Here is a 27,665-nt window from a genome sequence, read left to right as displayed (position 1 = left end):
ACTTGGCATGAATGTGTACCACAGTAAGACGACGTGTCGCGCGCAAGACCCAGGTCCGTAGCTCAAAGGTCAGGGTCACACTTAGACGTTAAAGGTCATTTTTCATGATAGTGCATTCGTGTCCGGTCCATATCTTTGTCATCGATGGATGGATTTTCAAATAACTTGGCATGAATGTGTACCACAGTAAGACGACGTGTCGCGCGCAAGACCCAGGTCCGTAGCTCAAAGGTCAAGGTCACACTTAGACGTTAAAGGTCATATTTCATGATAGTGCATTGATGGGCGATATGGCCCCGCCCCGGGGGTCACATGGTTCATATAGACTTATATAGGGAAAAACTTTTAAAATCTTCTTGTCCATAATCTACAACACTCAGATTTGGACCACATGTATAGTTTTGAGTGGCAAGATGAACCTTGACATGAGTTGAACTTGATTTTGACCTAGTGACCTACTTTCACTTTTCTGTAGCTACAGCCTTCAAATTTGGACCACATGCATAGTTTTGTGTACCGAAGAAAACTTTGACCTTGACATTGACCTAGTGACCTACTTTCTCATTTTTGAAGGTAGAGGCTTCAGATTTGGACCACATCCATAGTTTTGTGTTCCAAAATGAAATTTGACCTTGATTTTGACCTAGTGACCTTCTTTCACATTTCTCAAGCTACAGCCTTCAAATTTGGACCACTTGCATAGTTTTGTGTACCGAAATGAACTTTAATCTTGAGATTGACCTAGTGACCTACTTTCACATTTCTGAAGCTACAGGCTTCAAATTTTGTCCATGTGCATATTTTTGTGTTCTGAATTGAAATTTGACATTGATTTTTACCTAGTACCTACTTTCATATTTCTCAAGCTACAGCCTCCAAGTTTTGACCACATGCATAGTTTTGTGTACCGAAATGAACTTTGACCTTGAAATTGATGTAGTAACCTACTTTCACATTTCTCAAGCTGCAGCTTTCAAAATTGGACCACATGCATGATTCACATGCACAGTGTTGTGTAACGAAATGAAATTTGACCTTGATTTTGACCTTGAGCTAGTCTTGAAATTTGGAACATTCAAAAATGGCTCATTGGTGGGCGCCAAGATCACTCTGTGATCTCTTGTTTATAAACTAGATCCATCGTTCCTTACCTGTCCAAACAATAAATATTCAGTTACTTCTAATATTATTATAACAAAAGGTAATAGGTAAGGGTAGATTTCTCGGAAGCATAGAGCACCAATAACACAGCCTCAGAGCCACGCATTTGCAAAGAAGGCCCACAACAAAAAGAAGCTGTAATGGAAAAATATTACAGACGGGTTGCTTCAAAAATCTAACAAGTACATATAGATATATGCCAAATATAAATAGAGGGGTTGGAGGTGGTAATGGGGTAAAACGTGGGGGTGGGGGCTGGGGGGGCATGGGGGAGGAAGATGAAGGGGAAAGTAATCACAAAGGGAATGCTACGTTCCTTAATCACAGTAACATTTACCATAAATATTACTTCATGTGTAAAACATTTTGGCTGAAGCAAAATCAGTTGATTTAAATATAATGTAGGGAAATAAAAGTTTTAAATTATTGCATTGGGAATTCTAGGCAGATGTGCTAGTGAATACAACCGCACCAAATTTGGATTTGTCGTATGGTAAAGTATCATTAGCTCTCTTGAATGCCGCCGGACGTAAGCTTCAACAAGAATGTAGAGATCAGCATCCAAAGGGAATTACGCCGGATATGATTGCTGTGACTGGTGGTTACAAGCTGATGTGTAAACAAGTCTTTCACATTACTCTTCCGCGATACGATGGAGACACAAAGAACGACATAGAGGTTTGTGAATGTAACCTTTATCTATACGCTTGTGAAATACGAAATATGGCCACCCTCTAACTTGAATAGCTATTTATCCAATGTTCACCACACACAGAATATCAAGAGGTATACTATCTATACCAAGTCCGATAACCAGCCAGATTGTTTTAGTCGTTATTGAGTTACCGTCATTGAATTACTCAGAATTGCAAACATTCATCGTGTATTTTTTTAATTACTAATGTATTTTTGTCTTGGAACTAAACTGAATTTATACAGAATTTGTATCCATGTGTACATATAACCAAGGCCAAGTTCAGTAACTAGTCAAACGATTTTAGTCATGATCACTAGAGTTTTTGCCCTTGAATAAGGAAAATAACGAAAATCGGCAGTATTATTTCTTTAATCTCAAACATACTTTTTTAGAATGTGTATCTCTATAAAATTTAGATATAGCCTGATTATAAGCAACTTTTGATATCTTGCCATTGAATTAGACAAAATTTAGACATATATTTTGACAGTTTGCCACTATTCGTAAACTGTGTGGTCAACCCCTACTTATTGATAAGGTCATTTTCTGAATACAGTTCCTCATCTGCTGAATGACATATTTTATAAGCGCTTGTTTTTGTATTGGAAATGTAGCATTTTAGACAACTTGAAAATTTCAGGTTTTGTCTACATTTTAATTGCTAAAGTCATTTGAAGCTTTTCCTATATATGAAGCCGTTAATGGTAAATAATAAACACTACTCTTGATACAACATCCGGTAAGTTTGTGTGTTCGGGTTTAACGTCTTGTTCAACAATTTTTCAGTCATATAAACGACGGTGTCTACTTGTAGCAGTAAGCACAATGCCCAACTTTATAGTGCTGCCTCACTGGAATATCACGCCGTAGAAACGTGGCATGATACCCCACCCAGTCACATTATACTGACACGGGGCTGACCAGTGCTAGCACTATCCTCTTAATGCTGAACGCCAAGCGAGGAAAGAACACTGTCATTCTATATGCTGTGATGTGTTTAAATAATTTATATGTTTATATATTCATTTCTGTGTGTTAAAGAAGAGACTTTAGCAGTATTTTATGTATGAAAACTTGACACTATCTTTATATTTGCTTAACTTGAATTTTTTTTTAACATTTTAACATTCAGAGTATTCGGAAGGCTTTGTCGCTGTGTTTGAAGACAGCGTCCGACTATGGACATGAAACTATTGCATTCCCAGTCATAGGAACAGGAACCCTTTTGTACCCTGTAGACCTTGTTGTTTCTGAAATGTTTGGAAGCGTGGAGCGACACCACAAAGATTGTCCTGATACAAAGCTGAAAGAAGTTCTGTTTGTTATTTTCAAGAAAGATACTGCATTGTTACAGGTACGTAAGTAAAATAAATCTTTAAAAAAATCATGAGATAGAATAAGAAAAAAATAATTTACTTGCACTATTGAGATAACCGCAAGATATATCAACATATTAACATAAGATTAGCTTTATCAAAATTCGTGCTTCTGCAAAAAACCTTTGCATTGTCACAATGAAATTATGTTGCAACAATTTTATCTACTTCCAAATACTTTTTCTATAGGTTGAACATGCTAAGCTGAAATTTTATTTTGCGTCTTTACCTAATTGACACAACCTTATAGTCACCATTAATCTAGCGTAATTATTAAAGCTTCTCATCGACAGTTTGGACTATTTTTTCAACATTTTAGTTTCCACCAAATTTTGCAAAAATGTATGTATTGCATTGAAATGACGCAGATTCGGCTGAATTTTGAAATTGAGAAAGAGACCAGATATTTATAAAAAGAAAGTTTTACTGCTTTTTAGTCCCCTAATGGTTAAAATCCAGTTTAGGGGACGATAAGATTGCGCTTTTCCGTCTGCTCGTCCGTCCGTCATTACATCATTCTGTCGGCAATTTCGTGTCCGGTCCATAAGTCTGTCATTCCTTAATTAAGGGATTTTAATATTTCGTGGCACAAATGTTCTCCATGATGTTACTACCTGTCATGCGCAAAAGCTAGCTTAAAGGGTCAAGGTCATACTTGGAGGTGAAAGGTCAACAGTTTTTTTTTATCCTGTTCGGTCTGTAACTGAACCATGAGGAGATTTTAATATTACTTCGTACAGATGTTCCCCATACGAAGATGGTGCGCCATGCATATCGCCCATACCCCTAGCTCAAATTTAGTAGAGTGCTTTTCCGGTAAAAAGCCAGTAGAGTCAATTCGAGCTTTTTAGTTAGCCATTATGAAATGTCTCCGTCCGTCGTAAATATTTCAATCGTCACTTTAGGATTTTTGGCGTAATCTTAATGAAGCATAGTCCGAATGTTTGCATTTTAAAATGTCGGACAAGTTCGAAAATGGAACACGTAGGGACAAACTAGGTCACTCGATCAAATTATACAAAAACTTTATTACCACTTTAGAGGTCAAATTTTCAACAATTTCTGTATGAAATCTAGTTAGAATGTTGGTCTCCGAAGGGTCAGAAACGATGTCATTAAGGTAGTTCTGCACGTTCGGATCAATTTTTTCTACGCAATGTAGATTTTGATTAAACACTGAATTTTCAAAACCTCAGAACATACTTAGAAAATTCAGCAAATAAAAAAGATAGGGTCGTATTCTTGATTATTTTGCTAGACTGATTTGAAATAATAGGACCTCACGCAAGTTTTCATAATGGAAGTCTATGGGAAAATCACTATTTTCATAACATTTTAGCGGATAGAATTTTTTCTGCAATGTAGATTTTAATGAAACTTCTCCCAGTTGTAAATTAACATATTGCCTATAATATGATGAAATAAAATATATAGGTCTGTGTGCTTGTTTTTGAGATATTTGCTCACAATATATGATCCACAAATTTCAAGCTAGTTTTAAGCCATTATTTTGAATGACTTAGCGTGTTCAAATGTTTTAATATCATATTTTAACTTTAGAAAGATAGTAACGTTGCTATTGTAATAAAATTTACTCATCGGTGCCAATAATTCATAAAACAATTTTCATTTTCGTACGCCGAATCCAGGCTTTATTCTAGGTTTTCCGGATAAAAGACGTTACGTCCTTACTTCCGGTTTAACATAGAAAAGGCATGTTGCTGTTATGTATATACGGCAAAAATGTTCCTATGGACAAAATTTCTTTAAACTTTGTGTACTGACAGAATCAAGTTTAAAACGGAAATATGTAAACCCAGGCTTTATATTGAATTATCTGCCCTTGAAAATATATTTTTAGCTCTACTATAAAATAAGTAGAACTATCCTACTCACCTTGGCGTCGGCGTCGGTGTCAGCGTCGGCGTCACACCTTGGTTTAGGTTTTTCGTACTAGTCCACATTTTGTCAAAGTCTTTTGAGATAAAGCATTAATTTTTCAACACTTGTGTACCACCGTCATGTCCAGTTTTAGGCAAGAGGACATAACTGTATCGAGGATTTTGGCTGAATTATGGCCCCTTTTAACTTAGAAATCTTGGATAAGTTTTTCGTACCAGATCACATTTTGTGCAAAGTGTTGGACATATGGCTTTGAAACTTTCCTCACTTGTTTATTATAACAGTCTCTATCTGTAGTTAAGAGTACATAACTCTGTCAACAATTTTGGCTGAATTATTGCCTTTTTTGGACTTGGAAATTGTTACAAGTCTCATATGGGAAAATTAGACCCATCGTGAAAATCGCCACAAAAGCCGATAATAAGTTTGGCCAGGTAAATCTGCTGTCGAGACTGTTCGCTAGTTTTCGGCCTACTCCGTATTTTAGACCGATGTCTAACAAGTAATCCCTTCTTCGCCAATGTACCGTTACAATAATACTTTTGATCATATGGATTTAAGGAATATTGTCAACTAATTTGCAGCGATTGTAAAGATAAATTAGAAAATAAATTAGAACTGATCGGAACCTAAATGGTATTTAGTGGATGAATCAGAATACCTTTATAACGGTATTCTCAACAAACACATTATTATAAAACCGAACAATCATTTTGCAAAAATAATTTCTGCTATAAGTGCCGCACAGTATTATGGCGTTTCTATTTTAGCAACATATAAATAAACAATCAGTACTTAGCAATCTCTTTTAAAACAAAAGATATTGGCAGTAAGGTTGAGTGGATAGACATGTAATCATTTTGTAGTGATAGTTTTGATGGTTCGAACCTTGCGTTCGTCATTTTTTTTTAATTTCCATTTAATTTATATACTTTGTATAAGATTGTTTTTCTCTGGTGTCTAATTTATTCACGAAAGCCTCAAAAAGATTACATCATATTAAAGATTAAGCGTATTTAAACATGATTACGTGTTTACAATGACATATATAAGTTAGTTAACAAGTAAGTACTAGATTAACAAACTTGTGTTGTTTTCGTTGTATCGTATTTAAAGAAAAGAAAAGAAATTAAATACAGTTTTCAAAATACTTTTTAACGGGTCCGGGAATCGAACTCCCGACGAAAAGGTATAAGACGGATACCAATACCGCTGGGCCAACGAAGAATTACTACTTGCAGCGTAAACGTTGTGTATTGTCTTAAGATTTATGCTATTGTTTTGTTTGTTCACATTTTAAAGCGCCTTATTACTCGATACCTATATCTTACAATCAGATGGAAGCTCGCTTTTATAATACTTTGTTTGATTATCGCAATTATGAAATAAAGGTTTTAAACAGTTTTTGTGTAGAGCTAATCAAATAACTGCACATTTAATATTACGTCGTGAGCAGTGTCCAACTAGCTTAGAATCGTATGCCAATTCGAAGATCGAAATTCAACTTCATAACTTGTCGAATTTTGATCCCAAGCTACACCTGAAGATTGAAAAACGTCAAATTTCAAAATTTCTTTTAATTTCGGGCCAGCTCAGTGATCGGAATTTATAATATTCAAAAAGCCAAATTTCGATCTTGTATTGAATGAACAGCCTGTTTAAAAATTGATATTGATTTTTCAAAAGTTTTTAAAGTCAATTACCGAGCAAGCAATTAGTATCGAGCTAGCTCTAAAATTGTACTTCAAATTTTGAAAAGCTTAATTTCAGTATGAAACTGAAACTGCGATCTGCTGAAGATCATAATTCAAAGATTAAAAATTGTGCAAGATCGGATATATCGAAATTCAAGTTTTTAAAAATCTAAATAGAATATTCCCGGTATTATATTTCAAGCGCGCTAGGATTTTCAAAGCAATCGAAAATCTAGCACTGCATGTCGAACAAGTTTGAAAAGTAAACTGAATCATTATGTCATGTCCTAGGTTACAGAAGGACAAACATTTTGAGAAAGTTCATGGAAATCATATACAGAATGTGTTACCACCAGAATGCAAACAATGTATTCTATTATTATATCTTCTATCTTAATCAATGACCATGGAAACGGTTACCAAACACATTTAACCAGAATATAAGGCTTCTTTTTGCGCGAAAAGGATGTCGTTTAGGAGATAGGTTTGTTTATCTTCATACCGGTATATTGAAAAAAAAATACACATGTATAGTCCCAGAAAAGAAATGATATCACATTTATTTGATTGAGAGTTAATAGTCTATCTGCGCGAGTCCTTACAGTAATGGCTACCAGAGTCGAGTCAATTTTTTTCTTTTGTTGTGGATACCGGCAAACACACTAGTAGTCCCATATAGTTTCATGTTTGAACATAAGACACTTTCGTTAAGCCCTATGTTGTCACTATATTGATGTTCAATAGCATTCTTACATGTATTTTGATATGTATATTTCCATTTTTGTCGAGCCCGCTTGCGGAAGCGAAGACATAGTTGTCCAAATGGCTGTTCGGTGTCTGTGCGTGTGTGCGTGCGTCCGACCGTCAGGATTTATTTGTCCGGACCATAACTTTGACATGCATGGAGCAATCTCGTTTATATTTGGCGTGAATGTTTCCCTCAGTGAGACGGAATGTCGTGCGAAACCGCAGGTTCCTATCTCAAAGGTCAAGGTCACACTTGGAGGTCAAACGTTAAATTCAATATTGACTTTATACGGAGCATTTTGTTCTTCAGGCATGGAGGGATTTTGATGTAACTTGGCACAAATGTTCACAACCATGTGACAGAGTGTTATGCGCAAGAGGTCACACTTAGAGGTCAAAGGTCAGATACAAGAATGACTGTTCGTGGCATTTCTTTTTCATGCATGGAGGGATTTTGATGTAACTTGGCATAATTGTTTACCATCATGAGACCGGGTGTCCTGTGCAAGAACCTAGAATTACCTCCCTTTGTTGTTACTATAAATAGCTTATATTGTAACTTTTTTATTACTGGTCGTAGGGGAAAATCAAGACCACTTTTCTGTAGTGAAATATGCATGTTACATCCAATATTGAGGTGTATTTTGACCTATCTCTACTGGTGAGGATTTTTGTGTGGACTTAGATTTTTTAAAAGATTTACTTCCCTTGTTGTTACTATAAATAACTTATATTGTAACTTTTTGCAGATATTTTTTATTTGGCATAAATGTTTGCCTCAATGAGACAGAGCGTCATGTGCAACTCCTAGTCCTTTTAACATCTGGCGGGCTCGACATGTTGCTCGTTGGCATCTAGTTATGTGTATTCATTATATCAAGTTATAGCTAAAGATTATAAGATTCTTTCACTGGTTGTAGGTGCAGATAGGAATATCCGGCCTCGAGGGTAACTGTTTAGGCGGTAACGAGGCTCCCTGCCGAGTTACCGCCTAAACAGTTACCCGAGAGCCGGATATTTCCATCTGCACCTATAACCAGTGACAGACTCTTTTTCTTGCATACCGATTTCAAGAACTTGATAATAATAAAAATAAAATCAATCGAACGGCTTTCGTTTTAGAACTATTTCTTATGGCAGTATATTTAAACAGTGCGCGGAAAACCAACGTCCGTAAACAGAAAAGACGTCATGACGTTTCAAAACAAACAACAATGTTTAGTTCCGGTTTTGTTTTATCAGATGCAGCGTAACGTTATGAATTTTTCATAAAATAACGTGATTTGAATCGAGAAATATACTATCAGGAACCAATAGGAACTGTCAAGGTATTGAATCTTTATTCCGTTTTTTAAAATAAAACATAAATAACTACATAAATCTTCTGCATATATGTAGTTCGTTATACGTCATTTACAGCACGAGAGTCATCTTACACCCCGGGGTGTAAGATGGATTTTACCAGCACCGGTAAAGATACCGGAAATCCCCCGTCTGGTATGCAAGAAAAATTAATATGAATTAAATTGAACTTTTACTTGTTTTGATTATATCACGACGAGGTAAGTGCTCATAAAACAATGCCCGAAATGGATAAATTTCTTGTTCTAACTCCGCATTTCACATATCTCGATTTCGTTTCATCGTATCGCATGTTTTACATTGTAGAAATTTGAGCGGCAGGAAGAGAGATCAAGTAAGTGTCATTTACTGTTGTCATCTTTCATCCAACAATCTGCGATCATTTTGCACTCTGCCAGTCCTTACCTGTGTAAAATTGACATAGAAATGATGGACATTATTCGGTTCATTGCACATTATGCTAGGTCTGTTTTTACACTTGTGATGAATCATGTCAGTTGTACAGATATGCTGGGCAGAAAACGTTGTTGCTTTGGTCAAAGCAATTTTATACACACTCTCCAGGATCCGAGATTAAATGATTATGATATGCTTTATCAAACGTTTGACGTCGTGGCAGAGTAATAAACAATTACATTACAAGATCATTTCAGTAGTGGTAGGTGCAGATGGGAATTATGCGGCGCGAGGGTATCTTTTTTTGGCGATAACGAGGCTCTGCCGAGTCACCGCGTAAACAGTTAACCTAGAGTCTGATATTTCCATCTGTACTAACCACAAGTGATTTCAATCATTTTCCTGCATTCCATTTTCATCAAATAATACTAAAATAAATTCAAACAAATGACTTTCTTCTAACACTTTTTTCTTACAGTAACGCATTAACAAAGCGTGGGAACATTACGTCCGTAAACAGGAACTACGTCTTGCCGTTACAAAGACAAACGCAACGTAATAGTTCCAGTAGTAAAATGAATATGCTACAAAGGTGTAGTTAATTATACGTTATTGGTTATACGAGTTTATCTTACAACCCGGGTTTTAAGATGGAGCTTACTGGCAGGTGTAACGGTCAGTTTTTTCCCCAGTCAGTTTCTTCCCCGGGGGAAAGAATTGACTAGTCAGTTTTTTCCCCGGGGAAGAAACCAGTTCTTCCCCCCCCCACTCTAGTCAATTTTCCCCCCCCAATCGCAACTGGTTACTCTTGATCATTCTTATGGGGGGAAAAACTAACTAGTCAATTCTTTCCCCCCTCATCAATTTTCCTGGCTAGTCATTTATTTCCTCTGTTACTGAATTGGAACTGGTTATTCTTGGTTATTCTTAACTAGCCTGTTTTTTATTTCCGATAGTCGGTTTTCATTTAAATTTCATATAAAATATGAAATATGTTTCATATTTTGTGTAAATTAAAGAAATGTTTTTAAATGAACTTATTTTAATTTCTGTTGTATTTTTTTATTTGCATTTTTCCTGTTTCAATTTCTTCTAAGGTAAGGAAATTACTGCTGGTCAGTTCTTTTCCCACGTAGCCAGTACTTGACCAGTAAGGTGGGGGAAGAAATTGACCGGTCAGTTCTTTCCCCCCTAGCCAGTACTTGACCTGTCGGTTGGGGAAATGAAATTGACCAGTCAGTTCTTTTCCCCCAGCCAGTACTTGCTCTGTTAAGTGGGAAGAAATTGGCCGGTAAGTTCTTTCCCCACTAGCCAGAACTTGACCATTCAGGTGGGAAGAAGAAATTGACCGGTCAGTTCTTTCCCCCCTATCATATACTTGACCTGTCAGGTGGGGGAAGAAATTTACCAGTCAGTTCTTTCCCCTCCTAAGCCAGTACGTGCTAGAAAGAACTGACCGGTCAATTTCTTCCCCCTCTAGCAAGTACTTGCTCTGTTAAGTGGTCAAAGAAAATGACTGGTCATTTCTTTCCCCCCAGCCAGTACTTGACCTGTCGGTTGGGGAGAAGAAATTGACCGGTCAGTTCTTTCCCCGCTAGCCAGTACTTGCTTTGTTAGGTGGGAGAAGAAATTGACTGGTGGTCAGTTCTTTCCCCCCAGCAAGTACTTGACCTGTCGCGGGGGTGGGGGGGGGGGAGAAATTAATCAGACAGTTCTTTCCCCCCTAGCCAGTACTTGACCTGTCGGGTGGGGAAATAAATTCGACCAGTCAGTTCTTTCCCCCCTAGCCAGTACTTTGGAACTGGTTATTCTTGGTTATTCTTAACTAGCCTGTTTTTTTAGTTTCGATAGTCGGTTTTCATTTAAATTTCATATAAAATAAGAAATATGTTTCATATTTTGTGTAAATTAAAGAAATGTTTTTAAATGAACTTATTTTAATTTCTGTTGTATTTTTTTATTTGCCTTTTTCCTGTTTCAATTTCTTCTAAGGTAAGGAAATTACTGCTGGTCAGTTCTTTTCCCACGTAGCCAGTACTTGACCAGTAAGGTGGGGGAAGTAAATTGACCAGTCAGTTCTTTTCCACCTAGCCTGTACTTGCTCTGTTAGGTGGGGGAAGAAATTGACCGGTCAGTTCTTTCCCCCCTAGCCAGTACTTGACCTGTCGGGTGGGGAAATGAAATTGACCAGTCAGTTCTTTCCCCCCAGCCAGTACTTGCTCTGTTAAGTGGGAAGAAATTGACTGGTCAGTTCTTTCCCCCCTAGCCAGAACTTGACCTTTCAGGTGGGAAGAAGAAATTGACCGGTCAGTTCTTTCCCCCCTATCATTTACTTGACCTGTCAGGTGGGGGAAGAAATTTACCAGTCAGTTTTTTCCCCTCCTAAGCCAGTACTTGCTAGAAAGAACTGACCGGTCAATTTCTTCCCCCTCTAGCAAGTACTTGCTCTGTTAAGTGGTCGAAGAAAATGACTGGTCAGTTCTTTCCCCCCAGCCAGTACTTGACCTGTCGGTTGGGGAGAAGAAATTGAACGGTCAGTTCTTTCCCCGCTAGCCAGTACTTGCTTTGTTAGGTGGGAGAAGAAATTGACTGGTCAGTTCTTTCCCCCCAGCAAGTACTTGACCTGTCAGAGGGGGGGGGGGGGGGAATTAACCAGTCAGTTCTTTTCCCCCTAGCCAGTACTTGACCTGTCGGGTGGGGAAATGAATTTGACCAGTCACTTCTGGCTGGGGGGAAAGAACTGACCGGCCAAGTTCTTCCCCCACCTGACAAAGCAAGTACTGACTAGGGGGGAAAGAACTGACCGGTCAATTACTTCCCCCTCTAGCAAGTACTTGCTCTGTTAAGTGGTCGAAGAAAATGACTGGTCAGTTCTTTCCCCCCAGCCAGTACTTAACCTGTCGGTTGGGGAGAAGAAATTGAACGGTCAGTTCTTTCCCCGCTAGCCAGTACTTGCTTTGTTAGGTGGGAGAAGAAATTGACTGGTCAGTTCTTTCCCCCCAGCAAGTACTTGACCTGTCGGGGGGGGGGGGGGGGGAAATTAACCAGTCAGTTCTTTTCCCCCTAGCCAGTACTTGACCTGTCGGGTGGGGAAATGAATTTGACCAGTCACTTCTGGCTGGGGGGAAAGAACTGACCGGCCAAGTTCTTCCCCCACCTGACAAAGCAAGTACTGACTAGGGGGGAAAGAACTGACTGGTCAATTTCTTCCCCCACCTGACAGGTCAAGTACTGACTAGGGGGGAAAGAATTGACTAGTCAATATCTTCCCCCACCTGATAGGTCAAATATATGCTAGGGGGGAAAGAACTGACTGGTCAATTTCTCCCCCCACCTGATAGGTCAAGTATATGCAAGGGGGGAAAGAACTGACTAGTCAATTTCTTCCCAACCTGACAGGTCAAGTATATGCTAGTGGGGAAAGAACCGACCGGTCAATTTCTTCCCCCACCTGATAGGTCATATATATGCTAGGGGGGAAAGAACTGACTGGTCAATTTCTTCTCCCCATCCGACAGGTCAAGTACTGGCTGGGGGGGGGGGGGGATGGGGGAAGAACCGGCCGGCCAATTTCTTCCCAAACCTGACAGATTAGGTACTGGCTTGGGGGGAAAGAACTGATTAGTCAATTTCTTCCCCCACCTGACAGTTCAAGTATAATGCAAGGGGAGAAAGACCTGACTGGTCAATTTTTTCCCCCACCTGATAGGTCAAGTATATGCTAGGGGGGAAAGAACTGACTAGTCAATTTCTTCCCCCACCTGATAGGTCAAGTATATGCAAGAGGGGAAAGAACTGACCGGTCAATTTCTTCTCCCCACCCGACAGGTCAAGTACTGGCTAGGGAGGAAGGAACTGACCGATCAATTTCTTCCCCCAACTAATAGGTCAAGTGTATGCAAGGGGGGAAAGAACTGACCAGTCAATTTCTTCCCCCACCTATATGCTAGGGGAGAAAGAACTGACTGGTTAATTTCTTCCCCCCACCTGATAAGTCAATTGTATGCTAGGGGGGAAAGAACTGACAGGTCAATTTCTTCCTCCACCTGATAGGTCAAGTATATGCTAGGGGGGAAAGAACTGACCGGTCAATTTCTTCTCCCCATCCGACAGGTCAAGTACTGGCTCCAGGGGAAAAAGAACTGACCGGCCAATTTCTTCCCCCACCTGACAGGTCAAGTACTGGCTTGGGGGGAAAGAACTGACTAGTCAATTTCTTTCCCCACCTGACAGTTCAAGTATAATGCTAGGGGAGAAAGAACTGACCAGTCATTTCCCCCCCCCCCCACCTGATAGGTCAAGTATATGCAAGGGGGGAAAGAACTGACTAGTCAATTTCTTCCCCCACCTATATGCTAGGGGGAGAGAACTGACTGGTCAATTTCTTTCCCAACCTGATAGGTCAAATATATGTTAGGGGGGAAAGAACTGACTGGTCAATTTCTTCCCCCACCTGATAGATCAAGTATATGCAAGGGGGGAAAGAACTGACTGGTCAATTTCTTCTCCCCACCCGACAGGTTAAGTACTGGCTAGGGGGGAAAGGGGGGAAAGAACTGACCGGTCAATTTCTTCCCCCACCTGATAGGTCTAATAATGCTAGGGGGGAAAGAACTGACTGGTCAATTTCTTCCCTCACCTGATAGATCAAGTATATGCAAGGGGGGAAAGAACTGACTGGTCAATTTCTTCTCCCCACCCGACAGGTCAAGTACTGGCTAGTGGGGAAAGAACTGACTGGTCAGTTTCTTCCCCCACCTAACAGAGCAAGTATATGCAAGGGGGGAAAGAACTAACTAGTCAATTTCTTCCCCCACCTATATGCTTCGGGGAAAGAACTGACTGGTCAATTTCTTCCCCCACCTGATAGGTCAAATATATGCTGGGGGTGGGGGGTGGGGGGGGAGAACTGACTGGTCAATTTCTCCCCCTACCTGATAGGTCAAGTATATGCAAGGGGGGAAAGAACTGACTAGTCAATTTCTTCCCCCACCTGACAGGTCAAGTATATGCTAGTGGGGAAAGAACTGACCGGTCAATTTCTTCCCCCACCTGATAGGACAAGTACTGGCTAGGGGGGAAAGAACTGACTGGCCAATTTCTTCCCTAACCTGACAGGTCAAGTACTGGCTTGGGGGGAAATAACTGACTGGTCAATTTTTCTCCCACCTGAAAGGTCAAGTATATGCAAGGGGGAAAGAACTGATTAGTCAGTTTCTTCCCCCACATGACAGTTCAAGTATAATGTTAGGGGGAGAAAGAACTGACCGGTCAATTTTTTCCCCACCTGATAGGTCAAGTATATGCTAGGGGGAAAAAAAACTGACCGGTCAGTTTCTTCTCCCCACCCGGCAGGTCAAGTACTGGCTAGGGGGGAAGGAACTGACCGGTCAATTTCTTCCCCCACCTAATAGGTCAAGTATATGCAAGGGGGAAAGAACTGACCAGTCAATTTCTTCCCCCACCTATATGCAAGGGGGGAAAGAACTGACCGGTCAATTTCTTCTCCCTACCCGACAGGTCAAGTACTGGCTAGGGGGGAAAGAACTGACCGGTCAGTTTCTTTCCCCAACCTGCTAGGTCAAGTATATGCAAGGGGGGAAAGAACTGACTAGTCAATTTCTTCCCCAACCTATATGCTGGGGGTGGGGGTGGGGGGCGGAGAACTGACTGGTCGATTTCTTCCCCCACCTGATAGGTCAAACAAATATATGCTAGGGGGGAAAGAACTGAGCGGTCAATTTCTTCTCCCCACCCGACAGGTCAAGTACTGGCTAGGGGGGAAAGAACTGACTGGCCAATTTCTTCCCTAACCTGACAGGTCAAGTACTGGCTTGGGGGGAAAGAACTGACTGGTCAATTTTTTCCCCCACCTGAAAGGTCAAGTATATGCAAGGGGGAAAGAACTGACCAGTCAATTTCTTTCCCGCACCTGACAGATATTAAATAGTAATGGCAATCAAACAGAAGTTAAAAAAATGATTTGACAAAAACAACATTGTTTAAAGTTACAAAAAAAAGAAACATATAGGTTTATTCAAATGAAAAACAATACCTGTTTCATCTGAAATTTAAATGGAAAATGAATAGACACTTGTATCCCAAATTACAATACTGAAAGAATCCAGTACTTGAAGGGAGAAATCTGACTAACTAGTCAGTTTCTTCCCTTATCAGAAAACTAATTCCAAGGGGGGAAAACTGACTGGGGGGTGGGGGGGGGGAAGAAACTGACTAGTCAGTTTTTTCCCCGGGGGAAAGAATTGACTAGTCAGTTTTTTCCCCGGGGAAAGAACTGACTGGGGGAAAAACTGGGCTGTTACACGGCACCGACGAAGTCGCCAGAAATCCAAGTCTTATATGCTAGAAAAAACAACTGAAAAGCTTACATACGATAAAATGTTTATATAATTTGTGTCTTTCAATATTGAAAATATGAATTAAAATCATTGAATAAAATGAATAAATGCTCGGCAGACCCTAGCAGTTTATTATTTTATTCAACTCGTTTAATAAATTCAAAATGAAAAAGAAACTCGTGTAATATCCTCAGTAAAAATTAAACCCGTCCTCATTACCTATGTGTAGTATTTCCTTAAGATATTAAAGTTTGCATATGATGCGACATGACACTAGTTGCGATCCACAGACGTTTCGCTATTTACAATATGATGCAGTTATTTTCATTATATGTAATATTTTACATTTGGTGAGTTGTAACTAGTTGTTTTACATTTAAGCTACGGTAGTAGGCCGGCCCAGATGTACTGTAGATGATATATCTTATTCAGGGCGTTTTGTGACAGGGTCTCTACCGACGCTTCAACCACGTTGTGAAGTAAAAATCAAAATCACTGGCATGAAAAAGAACGTACTTGATGCTAAAGCGGAGTTGGAGTCTAAAGCTAAAGATCTTTCCATGTCACTCAAACAGGTAATCACTGAGCGAATTCATGATGTAACAAAGATTATATATGATGATGTTATGGAATTGCACGGTGACAAACTCGCCATTCCCGAAGAAGGTGTTACAATCAGCCACAACGATAGTAAGGAGGAACTGTCTGTCACGGGCACAGTTAGCATAGTAGGCACTACTTTAGTGACCTTGCGTAAATATGTTCAGGATGTTAAAAGCATGCAGAATTGTAAAATACCTGTAGATACTTCCGAAGAGGAGGAAGTGTGCAAGATTGTAAGCAAGATGCCGGTTAACCGTGAAATCGTTTATAAATACAACAGAAAAGACTCGTGTATTGTTATGTTTGCAAGAACAAAAGAGGTACTAGACAGAGCATCAGGAGACCTTCAAAGCAAACTTAAATACAGGGGACAGTGCACCAGACAAGAGGAAGCAATGGATACATCAGACGATGGACAGTTATCCCCTGGCAAAGGAGCGTCGTTGTACAAGCCAAATGTCAAAAGAAAGTTTTCATTGTCAAAGGATGTGAGCAATCTAAACATATATGAAAATGGGAGCCTGGTGATAAGGGTGTATGAGGCCAACATCATACATGTACCTGCTCAAGGTATAGTGAATGCTGCAAACCAGGACCTTAATCACGTTGGCGGGGTAGCCCGTGTCATTGCGAAGGCCGCAGGGGAAACACTTTTAAGAGAATGTGAACAAGCAGTTTTGAATAATGAAGGTAGGACACATTTTTACTAATCTCGAATGACTCTTACGTAGGAAGTCACTGTTTGGGTTTAGCGCTGTTTTTCAACATTATTTCAGTTACGTAAATAGACAGTTAACCTCACTAGTGTTCCTGGATTCTGTACCAATACTAACACGTTTTCCGCCAGTTACTGTCAACATACCTTATGAATCAGACACAATATCCTCTATCAAGTTGTCATGGAGAACATATCCTTTGCGCGGGGTTCAAATTCACTCCCTTTATCGTTAGATCTGAGTTAAGCAGGTGGACATGAGTTTTGTTGGGAATTAAAATCAGTGCAACCAATAGATTTTGTAACATATCAAAATCCAATGTTTAATTATATTCATATTTCTTTCCTAAATTTGTAAAACAGAAAATAATAATAATATAGAAACAGCATTGAACAGTCTATCGTCGGTCTTTTGGGTTGCTTACTAGTATCCTGTAGGTTTTTGTAAATGTAAACTTGTCATATTTTGAAGAAATGATATAAGAGACGTGAGAAATCTAGAAAATATAATCATTTTATTTTATGCTTTTCAGTGATATACTGAAATTCAACAGTGAAATAAAATATTTTCACTGCTTCAGCACCGGTTTCAGAAGAACACTAATAATCACTATAGGAATTTAAAAAAAAACACGCGAAAAAAGAGAATATTTTCGTAACGTATCATTATAGAATAGGTATTCAGGTGGTATTTTTTTCTGTGCTACACGAAGCTCGACTTGCTCTAGTAAAACATATGTTCGGAGTAGTTTCTAATTGGATATTCAGATCTGCTCGTCGGAAACGATAAAGAATACCTGTCCAAGTCGCTACACCGTTACAAGATAAATAAAATGTCCAGCATATTCAATGATTAAAAGTTAAATTGACGTTTACGTTGTAAAATTCCAACGTATGTGATGTTAACGTAATGTAAACCGTTCACATGGTGATGTCCAACACGAAACGTTAGATCGAAGCTTGTCCAATATTTTCGACGACTCTCTCATACCGTAATAAAATAAGTAAATAATCTTGCCGTGTTTTAGCGTTTCAGTACACTTGTTTTAAGAAACGCCAACCTAAATGATTTGAAAAGAATAAAGGTCGATAATATTTTTAGCATGTCTTAGCACAAATTGATCATGGTGAACTTTAAGGATCGTTGGATGTCCGTTGTCCGTCCGTCCGTCCATAATTTCTTTTATGAACATCTACACAGCGCGAATTTCTACCGAACTTCACAGGAATATTTCTTGGGTTGTCCTTGATGGAACGCCACAACTGTCTTATGTCGGGCATTTCATGTTATCTTGTCAAAGCGTGATATTAACTTGTCACAACAGTGTCTTAGTATTGTTTAAAGGATATGTTATTGTTAACTTGTTGAACCAGTGATTTCATTGTTGACTAGCCATTTTGTCTTGTCACAGTGTGGTGTTAACTGGTCAAAACATGTTTTTATTATGTTTAAAATCATTGTCATAATGGTAACTTGCTCAAATAGCTTCTTTATATGTTATTTAGCCTAATGTTATCATGTCAAAGTGCGATGTTAACTTGTCCAAATAGTGTCTCATTATGTTAAAGTGGCAAGTTATTATGTCAAAGTGTTATGTTAAAGGGACTGACCTCCAGATCGGTCGACAACAAAAATATTTTTAACCTGGAAATAAATGTTATATTTCTTAAGTCTTTAAAACTTAATAACTGACAAACTATATGTTACGGAAACACATGAGAGGCTGTTTTTGCTACTTCTTTACGATGAAACTCGAAAAGCGCTTTACTCCAGTAAATGGTCTCGATTATAAATATCTATAGTTTGAAGTCATCATTCACTGATTCCAAAATAGCTCTATTAGTTACGACGACAGGAAAATATCTTTATTACTGCGGCGGTCAGGAGTTCAATCCTCTACGCGGTCATCTGTTTTTCTCTTGATTTAGAATTTTTGAAATATGTTAGAAACAAAAACTCGTATTCTGATGTTCATAATATGACCAAACTTCAATCTGAAAGAAAGATTATTCATAGCCAAATCTGGAGGTCAGTGCCTTTAACAGTCTTATGCTAAAGAGATATAGTATCATGTCAAGTTACCGTTTGATCTTGTCAACCGGTCGTGCTATTATGTTACAAAGATGTGTTCTGTTAACTTGCCAAAATGGTGCCTTCTTATGTAAATATGCTATGTTATCATGTTAAAAGTGTGATGTTTATGTGTCCAAATAATGTCTTATGTTAATTAGGCATCTTGTCATGTGAAAGTGTGCTGTTCAATTGTCTGAACACTGTCTGATTATCTTAAAATGCTTATACTCTGAGAACATAACATGACAAGTTAACATAATAAGGCACTGTTTTGACATGGCATTTTTACCCTGAAATTTACCTATATAAGACAGCTGCGGCGTTCCTTAGTACTTCAATTCTAGGTCAACCGCGCTGAATTTTGCTTGACTGGCAACCGAAACGAAAAACATTATAAACCTTCTTCTAAGAAACCGCTGGTCCGAATTTAAACTTATTTCACAGAAATGTTCCTTTGGTGACCGTCGACCGACTTCCTTCAAGTCATTTTGTTTCGTAAAAAGCATGGGGCGGGGCTAGTTTTCTGTAAATGGATGTTTGGAAAACTTGACCCAGAGTCATTAAACCTCACATGAGTCTTATTAGGGAAGTTATGCACCTGGTGAATTATTGGGATCTCAAACAGACAGACCAGAGTTATGGCCCTTGACTTAGTCAGAACATGCATAAAAAGCATAAAAAATACTTGACTCAGGATAGTAAAAACATTACAGGAATATTATTTAGCATATGAAGTTATGCACCTAAAGTTTTATTAGAGATATCTCCAGCCAGACCATAGTAATGGCCCTTGTCTTAGTAAAAAATATGCATAAAAAGTGCCTCAGTTTTTGTCAACAGTATTATGAAAACTTACAGGAGTATTATTTAGCTAGAGATGTCACTCAGCAAGTGCAGACGTAGTCAAAATATGCATCCAAGGGGTATAAACGTTTAATTCGCACATATCTCAAAACATCATAGGAATATTATTCAGCATGTGAAATTATGCACCTAGGATTTCGTTCCGGATTTTTGTTAGTTAGACAAGAGTTATGGCCCTTGATTTTCAAAAAAAAAATGCATAAAGGGCATGCAGTATTTAGTTTGTGCCGTATGTATCTCAATAAGTATTTGAATTTTAAAGAGTCTTAAAACGTAAGGGTATTGTTATATAGCTTGTGAAGTTACGCACCTGGTGTTTCGTTCGGGATTTCACTCAACCACACCAGAGTTATCGTCGTTGACTGAGTAAAAATACACTTTAGGTGCTAAAACGTTTGTGTTGCAAATATCACTAAAATCACTTAATATATCCAGCATGTGAATTTGTGCACCTGATCGAGTGCTTTTTATTTAAGTTTTGCAAGACCAGAGTTACGGTCCTGGACTTAGTGAAAAAATAAAAGTTCGTGTCCCATGTATATCAGAATGCACACAGCCAAGAGTCATAAAACATAATAGTATTATTATACAGCATATGTAACTGCGCGCTTAGCCAGAGTTACACTCCTTCACTTAGTGAAAAATACATATAAAGTTTTTAAATGTTTGTATTGCTTATATCTTAAAAAAGTATTTCACCTAGAATCATGAAACCATATACAATGTCAGGAATTGGGGCACCTGTGTCCTATGGACTCACATCTAGTGTTAAGAAACATTGCCTTGAGGCAGTTTTAGTTTTCTCAAAATGGTCCTATATGATCCCCCAGAAAATTCTTTCAAATCAAACTGTTTCATGAAAAACCATGGCTTCAAGGGACGTGGATAGGGTTTATGATAAATGGAAATGTTTGAAAATTTTCGTCGTCTATCAAACCGTTTCAAATCATTTGACAGCAATGTTCCTTGGGTGACCATGTACCGGATTCCTTCAAGTCATACTGATTTGAAACAAAACGTTGCTTGCTGGAACCGACTAAATTTTCTCTGCATGGAAAATTCTAAAAAAAATTTTCCTCTGAAGCTGCTGACTCCATTTGAAAATAATTCAAAGAAACGATTATTGGATGACTATGTACCAAAATTATGTTCCCATTAAGAATTCATGATCATTAGGGGACGGGGCAGTGTTTCCCTATATGGCCTGCTGGCTCGATTTGAAACTAATTTCACAGAATCGATTCTTAGATAATCCTTTACCCAGTTCCTTCAAATCATTCTGTTGGCATTAAGAATCCAAGGCCACCAGGGGGCGGGAAAATGTTTCCTTATATGGCCATATGTCAAACGTTGTAGATCTATTTTCAAACCGCTGGTTCTATTCAAAAATTATTTGACAGCAATCCTCATTGGACGACCCAGTATCAAAGTCCTTCAAGCTACGCAGAAATGTTACAACAAAAGGTTTCCTGCTAAAATCTTCTTCTATTAAGCTGTTGACCATAATTCAGTATCTGATGTCATCATTCTCTCATCTCTTAGCCCCATCATCTCTCCACACATTTACAGTAACACTTTATTCGTACATATTATAAAAGTGGAAACTTTCAAAATCTTACCGTCAGAAAACATTGGCCCTATTTCAAAATAATTTCACAGGTAATTTCCTTGTTTGACCATTTAAAAAGCTGTTCAAGCAAGCTTTTAGCGTAAGGCCTGTGAGCGATCTAGAGCAATCATGGCCCTCTTGTAAAAGATTGACGTTTAAAATGGTAAAAAGTTTGGATGGGAAGAAAAAGACTTTTTATGAATTTGTTTCGACAATGTGTTTGCATTATATATAAAATATATTTTGTAATTTGTATGATACGAAATACAACACGAGCACAGGTTATAACGGTCACGCTCCAAGTATCACAAAAGAAACCAAACCACCCTATAATAGGCCTATTGAATCAGATTTAATGAATAACAATAAACGGAAATCAAAATGTTTGTCTACAAGTTGCAGTATTTAAATAATTGTCATATGTGATGTAGGCTTTTTAAGGTCACCTTTGATTCCAAAGGAAACAACAGTTACTGGTAAAGAAGTAAAATACCTAGCAACATTATCTCTTCTTTACATTTATACAGGCAAATTTTAGGCCTATTTTTACAGTGTTTGATGATTTTATCAGGTCCTCTAAAAGTGTCTGCTGTAGTGTGCACTACTGCCGGAAATCTGGACTTCAAGTATGTTATACATGCAGTTGGTCCACGTTGGTCAGACTACAAACCAATAACAAAGGATCGCTTGCTGCAGTGTTCAGACGATCTGAGACGTACAATCGCAAGTTGTTTGAGGATGGCAGAAAGTAAACAACTTGAATCCATCGTGATGTCAACTATTAGTTCAGGTTAGTACTTATTCTGTGCGAATAATAAAGGATATAAGCTATGTAAGCGCTGTAAAATATTTACTGTTTCACTTTAAACTGAAGTTCTGAAATAGTATTTTAATAAATCTATATTTATATCTATGCACTGACGAGATATGAAAACGCAACAAACATGTGCCTGAAGATATTTTGTACTACAACAGGCATCATCTTGAAATGTTCAACAAATACATATCTCGATACTCTATGCCCATTGTGTTAAAATTTAATCAGCATAAAAGACCGCAAATTAAACTCAAAGGGTAGATCTACAGAGTATCGAGATGTGTATGAGTTGAACTTTTCAAGTCGATCCTTTTTTAAGTACAAAATATATTCATGCATATGTTTGTAGCGTTTTCATATCTCGTCAGTGTAGTCATTACAAAACTGGTCTTAATACAGTCAATGAAAATAATGTTAACTCGAGTAAGAAGCAATGACGTCATAGCCATATCATTGTGACATCATCAAATATAACGTCGTACACAATTAAAGACTTTTACACACAGGTGTCCGGCACATGAGATGATCGAGTTTTTATGGCTTATTTTTAGTCCCCTACTGGTTGAAAACCAGTTTCGGGAACTATAGGAATGCGCTTTTCCGTCATTCCGTCCGCAATTTCGTGTCCGGTCCATAACTCTTGTCATCCATGAAGGGATTTTAATATTACTTGGCACAAATGTTCCCCTTGATGAGACGACATGTCGTGCGCAAAACCCGGACCCTAGCTCAAAGGTCAAGGTCACAATTGGAGGTCAAAGGTCAACAGGGCTTTTTTCCTGTCCGGTCCATAACTCTCCCATCCATTAAGGGATTTTAATATTACTCGGCAAAAATGTTCCCCATGATGAGACGACATGTCATGCGCAAAACCTGGACGCCTAGCTTAAAGATCAAGGTCACAATTTGAGGTCAAAGGTCAACAGGGCTTTTTTCCTGTCCGGTCCATAACTCTCCCATCCATGAAGGGATTTTAATATTACTTGGCACAAATGTACTTCATAATAAGACGATGTGTCATGCACAACTTTCAGACTCCTAGCTCAAAGGTCAAGGGCACACATAGCAGTCAAATGTTAACATAGCATGAACAGGGGTTGTTTCGTGTCAGGTCCATAACTCTGACATTCATTAAGGGATTTTAACATCACCTGACACAAATGTTCTCCATGATGAGACTACGTGTCATGCGCAAATCCCGGACCCCTAGCTCAGAGGTCAAGGTCACAATCGGAGGTCAAAGATCAACAGAGTTTTTTTCCTATCCCGTCCATAACTGCCATCCATGAAGGGATTTTAATATTACTTGGCACAAATGTTCCCCATGATGAGACAACATGTCATGCGCAAAGCCCAGACCCTTAGCTCAAAGGTCAAGGTCACAATTGGAGGTCAAAGGTCAATAAGGTTTTTTCCTGTCCGATCCAGAACTCTGTCATCCATCAAGGGATTACAATATTACTTGGCATAAATGTTCCCCATGATGAGACGACGTGTCATGTGCAATACCCAGTACCCTAGCTTAAAGGTTAAGGTCACACTTTGAGATCAAAGGTCAAGAGGATTTTTTCCTGTCCGGTCTATAACTTTGTCATGCATAACAGGATTTAGATATCAGTTGGCACAAATATTCCCCTGGATGAGACAACATGTCATGCGCAAAATCCATGCTCGAGGTCTAATGTCAAGGTCACATTTAGAGACCAAAGGTCAGACACAAGAATGACTTTGTCTGGAGCATTTCTTCTTCATGCATGGAGGGATTGTGATGTAACTTGGCACAAATGTTCACCAACATAAGACGGATTGTCGTGCACAAGAACCAGTTCCCTAGGTCTAAGGTCAATGTCATATTTAGAGGTCAAAGGTCAAATTCAAGAATGACTTTGTACGGAGCATTTCTTCTTCATACATGGAGGGATTTTGATGTAACTTGGACCAAATGTTCACCACCATGAGGCACCCTTGTTTTTTGAAAAATAACGTCCCTTTGTTATTACTAAATAGATTTTATTGTAACTTCTTTATTACTGGCGTTAGAGAAAAATCGAGACCTCTTTTCTGTGGTACAACATGCATGTTACATCCAATTTTTAGGTGCATTTTGACCTATCTCTACCTTGTAAAGACTTTCTTGTGGACTTATATAGATTTTTTTTTTAAGATTAATTTCCCTTTGTTGTTACTATAAATAATATATATGATAACATTTTTATAATCAGCCAAAACAATTCAATATGAAAACAACTGTGGGTTTTTATATATGCACAGTAACTCGAGGGCTCGGCGCAAGACTATTCTAACTTGATTTTCAGAAATTATTCAGGAAGTGAAAAAAATTGCGTTGTATTTTTGGATTTGGCCATGGAAATTGTCTTTTATCATCTGTATATCTTAAAAGGCTAAATTAATACCAAACACTTTTCAGTTTTTCAATTAGTTCATTTATTTTGATTTTATACACATTTTTAAACATAGCATAGTTTTGCACCAAAAACATACACTACTTAAGCTGATTTTTTATGCAAGACTATTATATCTCAAGTTAGAATAGTTTTGCATTAAAAAAATGTTGAAACCAAATTATTTTGTAGTGCAGAATTATTCTAACTCCAGTTTGAATACTTCTGCAATATATTTTAAGTCATGCAGACTCTTGTCTTATGAGTAAAATAATAAATTTAAGCAGTCCAATAGGAAAAGTGGAACCTGGAGCCCCCGACACCCATGTTTTATAATAAATTTAAGAACTGTAACAGTTCCAATTTATATGACTTTAGTTACAAATTCTGCTTATTTTTTACTTCTGACCAAGCTGTCTCCCCCTCCACCCCCCACCCCCTCCACCACTTGAGCATTCTAGCAAGCAAAATAACAGAATATTATTCACAAGTGTTAAGATTTTACAAATAACTGAGGCCACTAAAAAAATTCTTGCAAATATATCCCTACTCACAATAGAAAATTAAGTACCAAGCTAAATTAGTAAAAGTTATAAAATGACTGCTGATTGGAGGTGACCGTTAGTACAGGTTATTACCGTTAGTACAGGTTAGACCTTACAACATATTAGTAGCAATTTTCTTACAATTTTAACATAATTTAAACTTACATTGCATTTCATTCAATAATTGGTAAAATTTTGCATGATAAAGCAATTCCACAAATACATTAAACACAACAAACTAGGTGTCTTTTAATATACATTTCATGCATTTACCTTTTCATTTGAAAAAAAAACAAAAAACAAACGGAGCTGTCCATACGACAGTCAGTGCTCGACTATTCGAATTAGGGTAAGTAGAATAGGTAGATTATTCTTTAAATAGTTGAGCTAAAAAAAAACAACGAACTATTCAAATTTTAAAAATTTAACACTAACAGATTACTGTTAAGAGAAAAGACTGTCTGAAAAAAGCAACATTCATTGCACAGATCAAAATTAAACTTTTCATTTTGTGCACTTTTGTCACGATAGTTTTCAAATAGTCAAGCTAAAAAACAACGAACTATTCAAACTCTAAAAATGTAACACTAAGTGTTAACAGAAAAGACTGTCTGAAATGTAAAGTGCACTGAAAAGCAACATTCATTGCACAGATCAAAACACTTTCTAGAAACAGTTTTAAACATTTTCATTTAGTGCACTTTTGTCATAAGGAAGAAGCATATAGAACAAGTGATGGACTTTTGGTATAATACCGCTCCTGCAAAGGGATAGCAAATCATGGTATTTCTGCCAAGAAATATTTGGCTGATCTGCATTCAACCTGTCTAAAGCTATGTTATTGGGGTTTTCAGTAACATTTACTCTGCGCAAACGATGGGCCAGATTAAGGAAATGGACAGGTCCATCATAGTCATACTGTATCATAACAGTATTTGGAGCATTGATATTTAAAGAAAACCTTCTCACTTCAGACCAGTAAACCTTCTCTCTGTCTGTGTCAAGGTCAAAATTTTTCAAAGCTCTTGCTGTTTGAAAATATCCATCTCTTTAACTTTATATGGATTTTTAGGCCTTGCTGTTCTTATGATGGCTGCCCACTGAGATGGAGTGTACACAGAGACATGACGACTTGCTGTTTCAATTGCAGCATGCACTGCATCGTTTTCATTAAAAGTGTGGCCCTTTTCAAGGTACTTATGTTCAATTGAAGTGAGATTGAATTTTTGCAGAGCATACCAAAGCATGGAGACGTAATATTTATTTTTGTTTTGTGATCCACAGTTATCTGAAAAAAATACAAAGTTCTTTTTACCCTTTTCTGCCATGTCTTGAATATAACTAAATACACAACTTGAAATGTCGCATGTACCCCTTCCAGACACAGACTCGTTCCAAACATAACAATGCGCTTCACTTGTCCCCAGATTATAGATACTAAAGTTAGAAGTATTTAATCTACGCTTGTAAAATAGGGCAGACTCGAAGCCTTTCGGTGTGGTCAAAACTTTTTGTAAGTCAAAACATGAAGCAATATAACTATCATGCTGGTTCGACTTGGCTTTCAGTTTGTCTTTCTCCTTATGTTCCCTAGCAGCAATCTTATTTTTCAAATGAGTCTCATACTCACATTTCTCTTTCTCAGTAAACGAAGCTGAATTATTTCTGTATGAACTACATACATCACATTGGTCTTTAACTGGCTTGAAAAATGCAAGATTGAAATTGTGATCAAACACTGACCTATACACAGACAGTGTAACTTGCTGTATGCTGTCTTTAGCACACTTTTCACAATAGAGATTATACATTTTTGGAACAGAGAGGTCAGGACTTAGATACATTTTTTTTGAGTCCTTTCTACAGTAGTGGCTTGGTATGGTAGGAAAGGAAGCTATATGATTTTTAATGTAATTCACTTTATCTTCAGGGGTTCTGTTGGGTTTTGTATGGTGCTTCCCTCTTTTATCAGATGCACACACACCAGGAAGTGAATCTACAGATTTTTTCAGGGCTGTCTGCACCATTTGGCCAGTTATGTTTAAAGTGTGCAGAAAAAATGTTTTACAAACTCTGATTGGAGTTTCATTACAGGGCAGTGTATACTTAAATGAATATGAACGACGACTTTGTCCTGATACAGTTTTATGTGCTTTTTGTTTTGGTTCGGAGTGCTTTAGTATAAACTGTCTTTGCTGAGTGATATCACCTAAACCCCAGAATTTGTGGAATATATCTTCTCTAACATCTCTGCTTATGAAAGAATGACATTTAAACCTACAAGTCACCCCACACCCTGGTTTTACATATTTTGCAGGTTTTTCAGTTCCCTTTTCATTTAC

At 38.0% G+C, this 27,665-nt stretch overlaps 2 protein-coding genes across 2 annotated transcripts in view; both read left to right on the top strand.

Moving 5' to 3' along the window:
* LOC128559209 (uncharacterized) overlaps positions 1-2,911 on the top strand; it is a 31,310-nt gene extending 28,399 nt beyond the window's left edge. The window contains exons 6-7 of the mRNA XM_053550414.1: positions 1,606-1,839; positions 2,900-2,911. Coding sequence (XP_053406389.1) covers positions 1,606-1,839; positions 2,900-2,911 — 246 coding nt within the window. The remainder of the gene's footprint in view (positions 1-1,605; positions 1,840-2,899) is intronic.
* Positions 2,912-2,989: 78 nt separating this feature from the next.
* The window catches only part of LOC128559402 (protein mono-ADP-ribosyltransferase PARP14-like), a 78,383-nt gene continuing 53,707 nt past the window's right edge, over positions 2,990-27,665 (top strand). The window contains exons 1-4 of the mRNA XM_053550832.1: positions 2,990-3,212; positions 9,246-9,273; positions 16,127-16,987; positions 22,131-22,349. Of these exons, the coding sequence (XP_053406807.1) occupies positions 3,114-3,212; positions 9,246-9,273; positions 16,127-16,987; positions 22,131-22,349 (1,207 nt within the window). The 5' untranslated portion in view covers positions 2,990-3,113. The remainder of the gene's footprint in view (positions 3,213-9,245; positions 9,274-16,126; positions 16,988-22,130; positions 22,350-27,665) is intronic.

The sequence above is a fragment of the Mercenaria mercenaria genome, chromosome 9 (assembly GCF_021730395.1).
Source record: "Mercenaria mercenaria strain notata chromosome 9, MADL_Memer_1, whole genome shotgun sequence".
Classification (NCBI taxonomy): Eukaryota; Metazoa; Mollusca; class Bivalvia; order Venerida; family Veneridae; genus Mercenaria; species Mercenaria mercenaria.
Note: the sequence above shows the minus strand (reverse complement) of the source record. Positions and strands in the feature narration are given on the sequence as shown.